The following is a 13,004-nucleotide window of genomic DNA, read 5'->3' on the forward strand; positions in this document are numbered from 1 at the left end:
ACTCGCCTTGCAAGCGAGACACCTGGGTTCAATTCCAGGCAGGTCAGGGCGAAACCTTGGGCAAGTTTCCTTACTCCACACGCCTAATAATAATCCCTCCAAAACAAAATAATAATAACTTGGTCATTTTCAATCCATGACTGTTTGTGGGACACTGCTGTGCGCAATTAGCTGCTGCGTTTTGCCCACAAATACACAGTCAATTCATTTTACAGCATATTCTGTGAAGCGCTTTGAGACATCTAGAAGACGTGAAAAGCACTATATCAAATGGAAGGATTAATATTATTATTATTAACTGACTTGAGTTGGCTTGCTGAGCAACCATATAATAACAGAAAACAGAACTAGTAACTGAATCATATTTTTTAATATTCTTTGCCAACACAAATGTAGATGCTTAAGTGCTTCCATGGAAATATAAATCAACTTATTTAGAACTATTTTATAATTCTGCATATCATTTGGATAAGTACAGTGTATGCATTACCGAAAAGTGCTACATCAGGACTCCCAACAGCGTAATATACAGAACTTTACAGCAAAGCACAGAAAATAGTACGGACATCTCTAAAAAGATTGGAAGGGACCTTGGGTTCATGGGTTGTGGTTTGACCTTTCTACTCAGAATAGTTGTTCGGAAAGTTGTAAGAAAAGTAAGCCGTAAGCAGTTGTTTATGCATTTTATCCAGCAGTTAGTTAGTTCTCTATTTCCTACTGCACAGGACAAACAAAGATGGAACCCAAAAAGCACCGCAACAGTGTAGTGAAAAGCAATGTTGTTACAAAGCAAAAGTCACCAGTAATGGGCAAGAGGGAAAAATCATTTAACATGAAAATGATTACAAAATAGGGAAATATTTAATATAATTCAGCTGGTAAATCTGTTTTTTTTACAGCAGATGCTGTAAAATGGTTAAATTAGATATGATACTAAAAGGCACAGCTTTCCCTTTCTTAAATACACTGTAAACGTCAGATCTTTTATGCATGCAGAAACATTTCACTTTACAAAAAAATTACTTTTTTTTAAAAAAAAGACTATTACAATTTTCCTGCCAAAATATATCTCTTTCAAAAAATACTTTTCCCACTCCTCCTTTAAACCATTGATTATATCCCTTTTCATCTCATTTACACAAGTTTCATGTTGCATCAGTTCAGGTCCTTCATTAAGCTTTCTTTAGTGTGTAGCAACATACAGGACAACAAGCCTGCGAAAATAATTTGTAAAGCCAGCAAAACAGGTGAGGAAAGTTTAAGGCAAAGTTCTTCTTTAAGACGATCACTTCTTGTGAAAATAAAGGGATTTGGTCATTCCTGTTGTGACTTCTGGCAACTGGTCGTTGATGATCTCCACAAGCATGTCTGGAAACTCAATATTCAGTGCCTTGGACTCCATAAACGTGTAGAAACAGAACTGCAGTAACCCACCAGCAAGCTGAAATACAAAACCGACTGAGGTTAGAAATGGTATTTCCACTCAGCACAATCGATGTGTCCAGACTGGAAATCAAGTGCTTGAGGCACTGGACAATAAAATTTTAGAACAATAATAGCCTTCTGAGATACTAAAGTGTAGCAATTTACGAGATCTATCTACAGTTCTTGTGGGCAGGGTGGGGGGTTAGTGGGGTGCGTGGGCAGTGGGCGAAACTAAATTGCCAGTTTCTGCTTCAGAACCTCAGAATAAATGTGTTGTGTGGCCTCACACATAATGACAAAACTTGCATTCTGATCATCTGCACACCATGGCATACCTTACATTAGATAAACGTAAACATATGCAAAAGGCATTACAGCGTCACAGAATACAATAACAACAGCTTGCATTTATATAGCGCCCTTCACTCAGAACAGCGTCTTGGAGTGCTGCAAATGCATATATTATTATCTCACGCATTCTCACCACTGAATTCACAAATCAGTGTGCACATGTTCCATTCCAGGACACCATCCTGATCCACAGATTTAAATCAGTTTTTTTAATAAATAAATCAAACTCTAAGGAAATTTTTTTTAAAACGAACTGCTTGTCACCAAAATAATGCAGGTATTTTAGGTGAACATAGGTAAAATCAGTGTTAATGGGGGTGACAACATCTGAACTTTGCCAGGATTCCCAGAGCTCTGGTTGACTTAAATACCAAATTTTGAGATCTATTGAGGTCTTTGTGGAGTGACCTTGCTCTTCTCCTATAGCCCACTCCCACCCTTGCTCGCCTCCACTGGCTCCCCATCCCCCAGAGGATCGAATTCAAAATCCTCATCCTCACCTACAAGGCCTTGCTCCCTCCTACCTCTCCGACCTATTATCCCCCTGCTTACCTGCTCGGGTTCCTACATACTGCTACGTAAACAGAGGTGTGTGGAATAAGAAAAGTTGCCCAGCATTTCGCCATCCTCGGGAATTGAACCCAAGTCCTCTTACTTGCAAGGTGAGTACTCTAACCACTGAGCTACATATAGAGGACTCCATGCCTCTGTTTACTTAGCAGAAAGTAGGAACCTGGTTATTAGTTGATTGGTGGATGCTTTCTGGGAGGTAAAAATCCCTTAAAAATCTTCCCTCGATGTATACCAGATTTCTACTTCTAGGAGTGTGGATAAGGAAATTTGCCTAATGTTTTGCCCTGCCCAGGGATTGAACCCAGGTCTTCTCACTTGTAAGACGAATGCTCTAACCAATACACTGCAGGAATCCATTATTTCATCCACATAGCAGTTGAGTGAACACCCAACTATTGGTTTGTAGTCTAATTTCATTGTTAAGTGCCTTTGGGACTGACATCACAACTTTAATAGATATAGATTATTGGATGTGTGTCAGCCTCACTCAGTGGTAGTGCTCTCGTTTCTGAGTCAGAAGGTTATGGGTTCAACCTCTACATTAGGACTTGGAATCACATAGTCTAAAAGAGAAGGGAGTTTCTCCCGGTGTCCTGGCCAACAAATCTCTCAAATAAAATTGGTCACTCACTTTGTAGCTGTTAGGGGGACATTCCAGTGCCGCGTTTCACCCACAAAATAGTCAATCCACTCTACAGTATATCCTGTAAAGTGCTTTGAGACATCTCAACAAATTGATAAGGCACCATATGAAATACAAGGATTTTATTTATTATTATTTATCTAGTCAATAGCTCAATTATTATGTTTTTTTAAAAAAATGTAATAACAAATTGGGTATTGCTTTTAAAAAGCACCCTTTTACAATCAGACCGCTTTTGGTTGGTATATTGGCCCAAACTTCACATTATAATGCGATCTGACTATGTCTGTAATCGCCCAGTAGAATAGAATCAATGTTTATTTTTGAACCTTGAAGCTTGGGATAAATCAGGTTTAAAATACATTGATCTAGTCTAAGGCCTCCTCCCAACACTACTTTGGGAGATGATTTCAGGAACTGAAATCGATGCTTTGGCTGCGATTTAATAGGATTTGTACGACAGCTAAAATTAGCTCAGGTGATCTGTAATGTTATCAAAGAGCTCGTCGCACTTCATAACATCAAGAGTCTTATCAGGTTTTAGTGCAGATTGGTTCCATCGGCAAATGAGTACAGGCACAGAGCTCTCCTTATCCTCCGGCCAATGTCACTTTATAATAAAAAATATAAATGCTGTATAAATGCCCTGCTCCAAATCACTTTAATAATTTAACAATACAATCGATCTTAGGAATAGCAGGTTGTGGTGGAGAAACAGAGAAACATCACCTCCAAGCATTTAAACTTTACAGTCAAAGTAAATGTTGTTGTATTTGTCACACAGTCACTATACTTTCCAGTAAAGCACTTTGAATTGTTTCAAAGACGCTATATCGAAATAAAGGATTATAATTTTTAGGGCAGATCGTATTGAAGTCTCGGGGTGGTATGACTCACTTCAGTTATCTGCAGGAGTCTCTGTGTGTGACTTGGAGTCTCTACAGCGACTGCTCTAGGTGGCAAGCTGAGAGAGCGAGCAAAATGTCCTCAAAAATCTGACTACAAAAACAGTGAAATGCTATATCTGATACTTACCTCGTGCATACAGTCAAGGATTTTGGTCAGCTGATAAAACCGTTGCCAGTTTTGCCCAGAGTTATTTTCGTTTCTTGCTATGATTCTCCTCAGCTCCTTAATGTAATTTGCCCTCATCTCCTCAAAATTAGCCAGACTGTTCAAGCCGTCTTTCGGGACTGTGTAGCACAAGACAAAGGAATGTTTCTGTTAGTGAGCATATGGACAAACCCTTTTTTCTAATATAAAGATTAACTCTATTTAATTCCCACCAAAGCCAATCATCCGCTGCCTTCAGACAACAATGGACTAGAAGGTGTGCATTGGGTTTAAATATTCTGTACTGGAATAAGTTCAAGTATTCTCACTGGTTAAGAGCAGCGAGGGGCATTTGCATCCAGGCCCTCAGATATACTGTCTAAAACAATAGCGCTACACTGTGTATACAAAAAGGCTTGTGAGCAGCTTCCGCATCCTGATGCTGTTCACAAGTAGCAGGAAATAATGAAATTGTGAACTTTCTGGGTTCTTGCACAGCCCCATTCACTTTGAGTATGTTAGAAGTCTTCAGCTATTCTGACAACATTTCGTAGTTATTTATAAAATCTACCTTTATTGAAAAGGTACTGAATGGTGAAACGCAGCAGTCAGAAAACCTTCCAGGTTTGTGGTTTACTGTCTGATACAGCAAAGAGACGTCCATCAAAAGAAATGCAAATGTGATAGATACATGATTCATTCCACATGAAGTGTGTTGGAAAGCTTGGTGAAGTGGAAAGCTTGGGGAAGGGAGCTCAAAATTTGTGACAACCTTCAGCCAGCTCTTCTGTGATTGGCACAAATTCACAACCAACTGTGCGATGTCTGTGATATCATGTTTGCTGTGCCTCGTTTTTATAAATTGAGATAAACTTTCTCGTGGGAGTAGAATTAAAGCTAAATAAGCTGCTTTTCAATTCTCTGATAAAAAAACATAGGGACAGGACTAAGCCTTTTAGCTCATTCAGCTTGTTCTGCTATTTAAATTGATGGTAGCTCTTTATCATTTTCATACCATTTATTTCCATATTACTACATTACTTTTTTCTCCCCGCTATGCCTCTGCATCTATCGCATTTGGAGACAGTTCATAGCACATTCTCACAACTCTGTGTGAAATCTTTTCTGAATTCACGTTTACTTGGCTTAGCTCTATTTTAAGATTATATATGTTGGAGATGTGTGTTGCCTAAATTTACAATTTAATGCAGTAGAAATTTACATTTATATAGTGCCTTTCACATTGGGAGGACATCGCAAGGCACTTAAATTATTCTCTGATTGTTTAGTGTCTGAGAACTGTTGTTACAATACTTGCAATAGCTCATCTGCATTCTGAAGAGAGTTCAGATATTGTTTGTACACCGACCACTATTTTTAATACCGTGGAAGACTTTTCAGTAAAATAACCTTCAGGTATGCAGGTTTGAAATTGCTCTAATTCATAAAGAAATCAAAATATATTTGCTATCAGGAATCTTAGAGATGAAATGTAGCTGGCCAACTATGCTCCAAATCTCTGGTGTTCCCTGCCTCAATCCCTCCTTCTTGCCTCCTCTTTGCCCTTCTTAAAATCACACCTGAAGGTTTTCCTCTTTGACCTTTGATTACCTCCCCTCTCTTTCCTGCTGTGATGTGCTCCGAGGCATTACCTGCGCAAAGTACACTATATAAATACAAGTTGTTGTTGATCAGTAAAATTAATGACCTCAGTAGTGCGCACCCATACTCTGTTATAAATCAGGTAAGATCCTTTACGCAACAAAAGAATTGTGCCTCTCTGATACTGAATTCAAGAATTCAAAGCAATGGAAAATTTGATGCACGACTGGTGGTCTGAAATCTTCACAGCTTTGTTATTGTGGCCTGATATCAAACTACAACACTGTTATGCTCTCTGAGACCCTAATCCATGTGAAGGGTGCTATATAAATGCAAGTTGTTGTTGAAGGGTCTGATGTAGTTTTCATTAAATATCCTGCAGTTGGCATCAAAACTGCAATCGCTGAGCATTGCTACATAGGTAAACTCTTCAGTCTGGACTGATGTTGCAGTGGTAAACAGAATGTCAACCAACCATTGGACTTTTGGCCATTTTGCAAAACTAACACTGTGTAACAATACTTCCGAGTATTGTTGGTTTCTCTTTTATTGAAAAGTGCCCTTGATTCCCCAGTATTTTTTAAATGATTTACATTTGAACCATTGACCCACAATAGGCTTGAATTTAGAAACGGAAGCTGCTGTGTTAGCCTTGCCTTCTGATTTGTGACTGAAGTCAGGTGATTCCTGGTCAAGGTAGGTCAAAAATCAGCGACAAGTCTCGCCATTTGGAAAGTGGCCAAAGGCTGATTTGCTTTTACTGTCAGAGTTTTACTTTAGGGCTCTTTCTCATCCAAAAAATGACCTGAAAAATCAGACAAAAAGGCCAGAAAGCAAAACCGGGCTTTTACCAATCTCCAGGACTGCACGTTTCCAGGATTTATTTTGCAGTTTTGTGTCTCAAAACGGAAGTCTACTTTATTATCACAGCTGTTTCTTACCAGCGAATACCATAAATTTCAACTCCAATACTACAGCATACAAAAGGTTAAAAATAAACCCTAAACTTGTCTGTGCAGATATTTCTGATATGAACTCATCAAAATCAGTTATTAGGTCATGCATCATATGCAACTGGACCTAAAGCAAAATCCCCCTTTTAGTTTGACAGCATGGAAAGCAGCCATTCTGGTTTAATCACTGGTTACTTACTGCCTGTACTTAAGACTGACTCAGACCAGGGTCCTTTGAATAAGCTCAGAAAGGCCATGTTTGGAGAGTTGAAATGATGCCCACTAAGCAGGAACCTAACTTGGCAGTGTTACATGCCTGGGTCGTTTCAGCCAGGTTTGGGCACTATCATTATTCAGAAGTTGGGTGGGTGGTGCGGGAGGGAGGGTTTTAAAACACATTCTAATGTAATTTCTTCAATCAAAGGAATGGCATCTATTTAGAGATTTATTAGATGTGGAAGTGCCTACTTGTGCCAAGCAGTAGAATGGATTTCATGCACAGGAACTCTTCGTAGGTCAGTTGCAGGCGCACAAATTCTAAGCCGATCCTTTGCATCCCTTGACATAACTCGTACATGGCTGACTTCTGCATCCGCTGCCTGTTTAAAAACAAAGTTAAAGATTACATTGACGTCAACTGCATTTCATCACATTGTCTGGTCAACGGGAACTGTATTACATGCAAATAGAAGACCTTTTCATTCAAAGAACCACAATAGACTGCGAGTGAAGATCAGATAATCATGTGTTCAGATCAGCTTAACTATACTTTGCAGTTACTATTATATGCCTTGAAATTCGGGACTTTGAGCTAGCTCATAGCCTAGGCTGACACTCTAATTGCAGTGTTGCGGAGTTCTGCCTTGGTGGAGATGCCGTATTTCGGATGAATTATTAAACCCAAGGGCATGTTATTTGAAAAGAGAGAGGAGTTTCTCCTGGGGTCCTGGCAAACACTCCCCCTGATAAAATTGGTCATTCACTTCATGGCTTTACTGCCTGGAGCCTTGGGATGTCTCACCAACATGAAAGGCGCTATAATAAATGCGATTAGTTACTTTCTGGGGCATGGCTGTGCGCAAATTGGCTGTGACAATATTACACAGTCACTCAACTCTACAATAAAATCTGGTTCAGTGCTTTGAGACCTTTCAACGATATGATGAGGCTCTATATCAAATACAAGGATTATTTATTTATTGATGCAGAGAATTTCATTGTCCTGTACTGTCGGACATGATATCTTTGTAATCTGTGCGTTCCTTATGCCAGAATCTGCAGGTGGCTTTCATATCAATTTGGTACCACAGAATATGTAGTACCGCTACCACTAATATTACACATCAATTTTATCCGCACAAAACTCTGCACCCCTTTCACACCAGTGCTTGCTCCAGGCTCCACTGGCTCCCAATTACTGAATGGATAGATTTCAAATGAGTGATCCTCTCACTTGTTTTCAAATCCCTTCATACCCTTGCACCTCCCTACCTATCCGATTTGCTTACCCCTGATTTGCTTCCACGCGGCTGGCTCCAGCCTCCTGTTTGTCCCTCGTCCCCTCCACTCCAACATTGGTGACCATGCCTTCATCCACTAACTCTGGAACTCTCTCCCTCAATCCCTCTACCTCTCTCCCCACTTTCAAATCCCGCCTAAAGGCCTTCCTTTATGATTGTGCTTTCAGTCACCTTCCCCCTCCCTCTCCCCTTGGCTCGGTGTCAGACTCCACCACTGTCAAGCTCTCCAGGATGCTACCCGGCATGAAGGGCGCTATATTAATGCAAGTTGTTTTTGTTATTTCACTCCCTCCGCTCAGTGTACTCTGGCCTGCTTCACGTCCTCCACCTTGCTCGCCCCACTATTGGTCGGCAGGCCTTCCACCACTCTGCACCCTCTGGAACTCCATCTCGCAGTCCCTCCGACCCGCCCCCTCCCTCGCCACCTTCAAGACCCACCTCAAAACTCTCCGCTTTGTCCGTGCTTTCGATCTCCCTGCTTCCCCCCCTGCCCTCCACCCTCCCCCACTCCGACCCTCAGCTCTGTCTGTCCAGCGCCTTGGGACGTCCTGCCGACGTAAAAGGCGCTATACAAATGTAATTTTGTTGTTGTTGTTGTTGTCGTTATTCCTCATCTTCATTGACAGATTATTCTTTAACCTGGATATGTTGGGAGAAGAAATGTGCCATTCCCTCTCCTTGCTTGGCTCTCCCACATGTACTGTTCTCATGGGTTGACAGGATGTTAGAACGATCTCCTCACACAAATCTGAAACCGGCCGCTGGAAAGTGCACCGTGGGCACAAACCCACATCCTGCTGCTTTGCTCCTCAGCCTGTTGGTATTCAGTGTGAAGCAGCACAATGCGCTGTGTGTTTGCGTGACAAGAATCATTAACATATACCCCTCCCTTATAGCAAGAACCTTTTTACCATCGAAGTTTCAACAAGCCTTTTTTGCCCAATAGCACAACCATTAATAAGGTTATTCCTGTTAACATGATGAACGAGCCCTAAGAAATTCATATAGATATTACTTAAATGTTTCAGTTATAAGAAAAAGTTTGCTTTCAAATGTGAAACTAATTAAAGTGTGTAAACTGAGTCTACCAAGCAATCTTACTGATGGTATCTCTACAAATATATCCTCAATGTTGCAAGACATATGTTTTTTTCCATTAACTGATAAAAATGTGAATAATTATGCAAACAACACCACTCCTTCCTGTTCAACAGGCAAAGTGAAACTGAGGTGTAATGCACCCAGTGACACAGAACCACTGCCCTAATGAGCTTTATGCAGTTACATAACTCAACTTGCATTCAATTATTCAGTGCAGATAAACAGCAAGTAGTTTGTTACTCACTCACACACGCGATTGTTTAACAGAAAAGCCAAAAAGTACTGCCTATTTTGCCATGGATTGCCCATCATGGGAAATCAAGAGGACTGTATAAATACAGATAAACTCCACAGAAACATTACATAAACAGCCAAGTGTTGGAACACTGCCAGCCTTAAATACACTTGAACAGACTTTTGTCAAGTGCAATTCATAGTGAGCTGACTAGCAATGCAATGGGGGGATTTCATACAACAGAAGCCTTATGGTAAAATCAAAGCATTAAAACTGGAACTGAAGAATGTTGCAGGTATAACAGTCTCCATATTCATACCTTACAGTTAATATACCTTACATCTTGTATTATATGACCCCCTATAGCCAAGTGTGCTGAAAGAAGTTATGGACAGAAAATATTTCCAACCCGTCTTTTTTTCTCATTGCATCATTAACATACAGACTTCCTCCCCCCTCACTATCCTGGCTTCCTTTGCAATGTAACCAAACAAAGAGGCCACTCATTCCTTAGGATTAAAAGATCCCAAGATTCGTTCAGATGAAGAAGGCTCTTTGGCCCCTTTGATCTCATTCTTCCAGAACGTCTGCCCCACCACAGCATTCGCCTACAAAAATAGTCACTACACCTTACGGTGAATCCTGATAAGCGCTTTGAGACGTCTTCCTGGTATGATTAGCACAATATTAGCCTGACGTTCTCTTTGGTCCTGCTGTGCATGTCTAGGTGGGCCAATGCCATTACTGAACCCCCCAGTAGGAAGAGCACAACAATAACAACTTGTACTTATATAGCACCCTCCACGCAGGGTAGCGTCTCAGAGCGCTTAACAGTGGCGGAGCCTGACTCCAAGCCGGGGGGAGGGCAGAGCTGGCCGCAAGCACGGTCAAACAGGAACATTTTCAGGCAGGACGTCAAAGAGGGGAGAGAAGGGGGCAAGGCAGAGGGATTGAGGGAGAGTGTTCCAGAGTTTTGGGGCGTAGTGGCTGAAAGCACGACCTCCGATGGTGGGGCAGAGAGTGTGAGGGACGAACAAGAGGCTGGTGCCAGTCAAGCAGAGACGCCGGGTGGTGGAGTGGGGAGTGAGGAGGTCGGAGTGGTACGGAGGTGCCAAGGAGGGAATGGATTTGAACATGAGAGCGCAAGATGTGCCACAGGAACGTCTTCCTCTTCCTGGGACCTATTACTGATCGTACAGCTGAGATTGGTATTGACAATACTGCGGAACCAGAGAGTTGAACCTTTGTAATGCCAAGATCCACCAAAAGGGAGATACTGCTTTTCTTGGTTTTCAGAACCGAGCTAGCCCGCTGTGATAGTCTCGGTAGTCTGGTTCCCGACCCAGGCTGGTCTGCAGTATTCCAGGGCAGTACTGCTGACAGCACAGCCAGCCTGGCTCATCGGCAGGACCTGGAAGGGCGGACCAGACACTGGGGCAGGGAGTCCTCTCATTCAGCTCCTGTTAAGCCTGCAAGCCAAAGCCTTAATGGATAAGGTGGTCCTAGCTGGACAAGCAGAGGGAAAGCTTGCCAGACAGCAGTATCAAAGGCAAGCTATGCAATTTTAGCTGGTTAGACTCCAGCAGTATTCCAACACACACTCTAGTGTCCCCATGCCTTAGTTCTAGCCATTTTCCTAATACCTTCCGGAATTAGGTAAACAGGAAGCGTCCCTCCAGGAAGAGAGTGCACATTCCATTCCAACAATGTATCCCTGGGATTTCCACATGTAGGTGGGATGCATAGAAATCTCAGCTTGGTTTGGAAACACTTAAGCATGGTGATATAAGAAGTTATGGACAGAAAATGCTTTCAAATGTGTCTGCGTGTGTCAGACACCCGGCTGACCGAAAAAAAGTAACTTGCAATAATAGTAGATAACGGAAGTACCAGTAACCGTGGGGAGAGTGAACCTCAATCATTGCAAGAAATAATGCAACCAAACAGGCCCAGTTCATCCTGATCAACCCTTCTGAGCTCTTCTGAATTTTTAGCACATACTCTATCTTGAGATCTAACCAGCGTTGGTCTCTCTGCAGATGACAGGTTCCACTGTAACTGATCTTAGTGTGTCAACTTCAGTCAGCTGGAACGCTGATTGGAATCAGGCCTCTGAATGCACAGCATTGCAAGCATTTATCCACTGTGATGAAACAAAAGACGTAAAAAAAAGTGTGTTCAAAATCTCAACCCACGGGAAACACCATCGAATATTTTTGAATTTAACTTCACAAAACTGTACAGCCTGGTAAGGGTATTACCCAGCAGACATGTATGGATTTTGGTTTCACTTCACAATCTGAAAGGTTTGCTGATTGCATTCCTGAATTTACAACAGCATCCAACAAACTGGGCCTTTCTGAAAGAGGACTGGCAGAGACCACTTAAAGGGTTAAGCATCAACCACTATATCCCCTCAACATCAAATGCACATTAAATTTTTAAATTGGATAATGCAACATTATGACTATTAAATATTAATGTAATAATATTCATTTTTTAAAGAAAAAATAATGTATTAATAATGAGTTAAATTCAATAATGAAAAGGTATGATATTTATTTTGGGTTGAGGAACGAAATTGACAATTTGTACATTGTCTGTTAGAACAGTGCTGAGTGCATCTGCCTTGTTAACTCTCTAGTCAACCACTCTGCTAATAACATGGAGACCAAAACCACATTTTAGTGTTTGGTTTTGTTATGGAAACATGATCACTCTTCTACGGAACAGTATCTCAATGAACAAGGTAAATGTTTGCACACTACTCCAACACTACATTCAGTTCAGCTCCCTCGACGCCAAGTCAATTCAAGCACCTTGTCAAACGTTCCTCAAATTAAAGTGCATACCCAATGAATTCATTAGAATTGAAAGATGAACACAGGCTAGGATTTCGCCACCGTGAGAAGAAATAATAAATTGCACGAAACACCTCCTAAATCACATAGTTAAGAGTTTGACACTGAACCAGAAAGTTGGCAGTTCCAAGTTTCAGTTCTTTGAAATGAAGCAGTGGGCCTCTGTGGATCATTCCATCTCAACGAGACATATTGCACTTTTCTTCCTCAAATCCCACCTTCTGCCGGCTGCTGAAGAAGCAGCAATGACAGGAATTGTGGCGAGGTCCACAAACAATACACTGCTAATCTCCCAGTCGGAGAATCTATTGTGAAGCAGCAAGAAAAGAACAGTGAGAACACAGCAAATGGTGCGTGATGCACTAACTAAGGAATGATTAGGAACAGAGTATATTAAGCACTGAAATAACCATGGAGTGGTCGAAGTTCATCAATTGCTCTGTAAATGCCCGCCCATGAGAGATGAGATGCATGTGACTCCCCCACCCTCCCCCAGTGTTCAAATGTGGTGATAAACAATTATCTGAAGTACGTGACTTAATTCTTTGGCCAGTTCAGCGTTGCCAAAGTTCAAGGAGTCTTTTTTTGTTTCTTTTTTGTCTGTGACTGCTGCTGTGTGCAGCGGGTTAGTGTGATGGTATTTTGGAGACTCTTCTGACAGTTCTTTGAGACTATTTTTGGCCATTT

At 41.4% G+C, this 13,004-nt stretch overlaps 1 protein-coding gene across 1 annotated transcript in view; it reads right to left on the bottom strand.

Annotated features, from left to right (window-relative positions):
- Positions 1–355: 355 nt before the first annotated feature.
- nr3c2 (nuclear receptor subfamily 3, group C, member 2) overlaps positions 356–13,004 on the bottom strand; it is a 156,829-nt gene continuing 144,180 nt past the window's right edge. The window contains exons 7-9 of the mRNA XM_007904029.2: positions 7,069–7,199; positions 4,028–4,185; positions 356–1,441 (exon numbers count right to left, since the gene is read on the bottom strand). Coding sequence (XP_007902220.1) covers positions 1,286–1,441; positions 4,028–4,185; positions 7,069–7,199 — 445 coding nt within the window. The 3' untranslated portion in view covers positions 356–1,285. The remainder of the gene's footprint in view (positions 1,442–4,027; positions 4,186–7,068; positions 7,200–13,004) is intronic.

Source organism: Callorhinchus milii, unplaced genomic scaffold, assembly GCF_018977255.1.
Source record: "Callorhinchus milii isolate IMCB2004 unplaced genomic scaffold, IMCB_Cmil_1.0 Scaffold1, whole genome shotgun sequence".
Lineage (NCBI taxonomy): Eukaryota > Metazoa > Chordata > Chondrichthyes > Chimaeriformes > Callorhinchidae > Callorhinchus > Callorhinchus milii.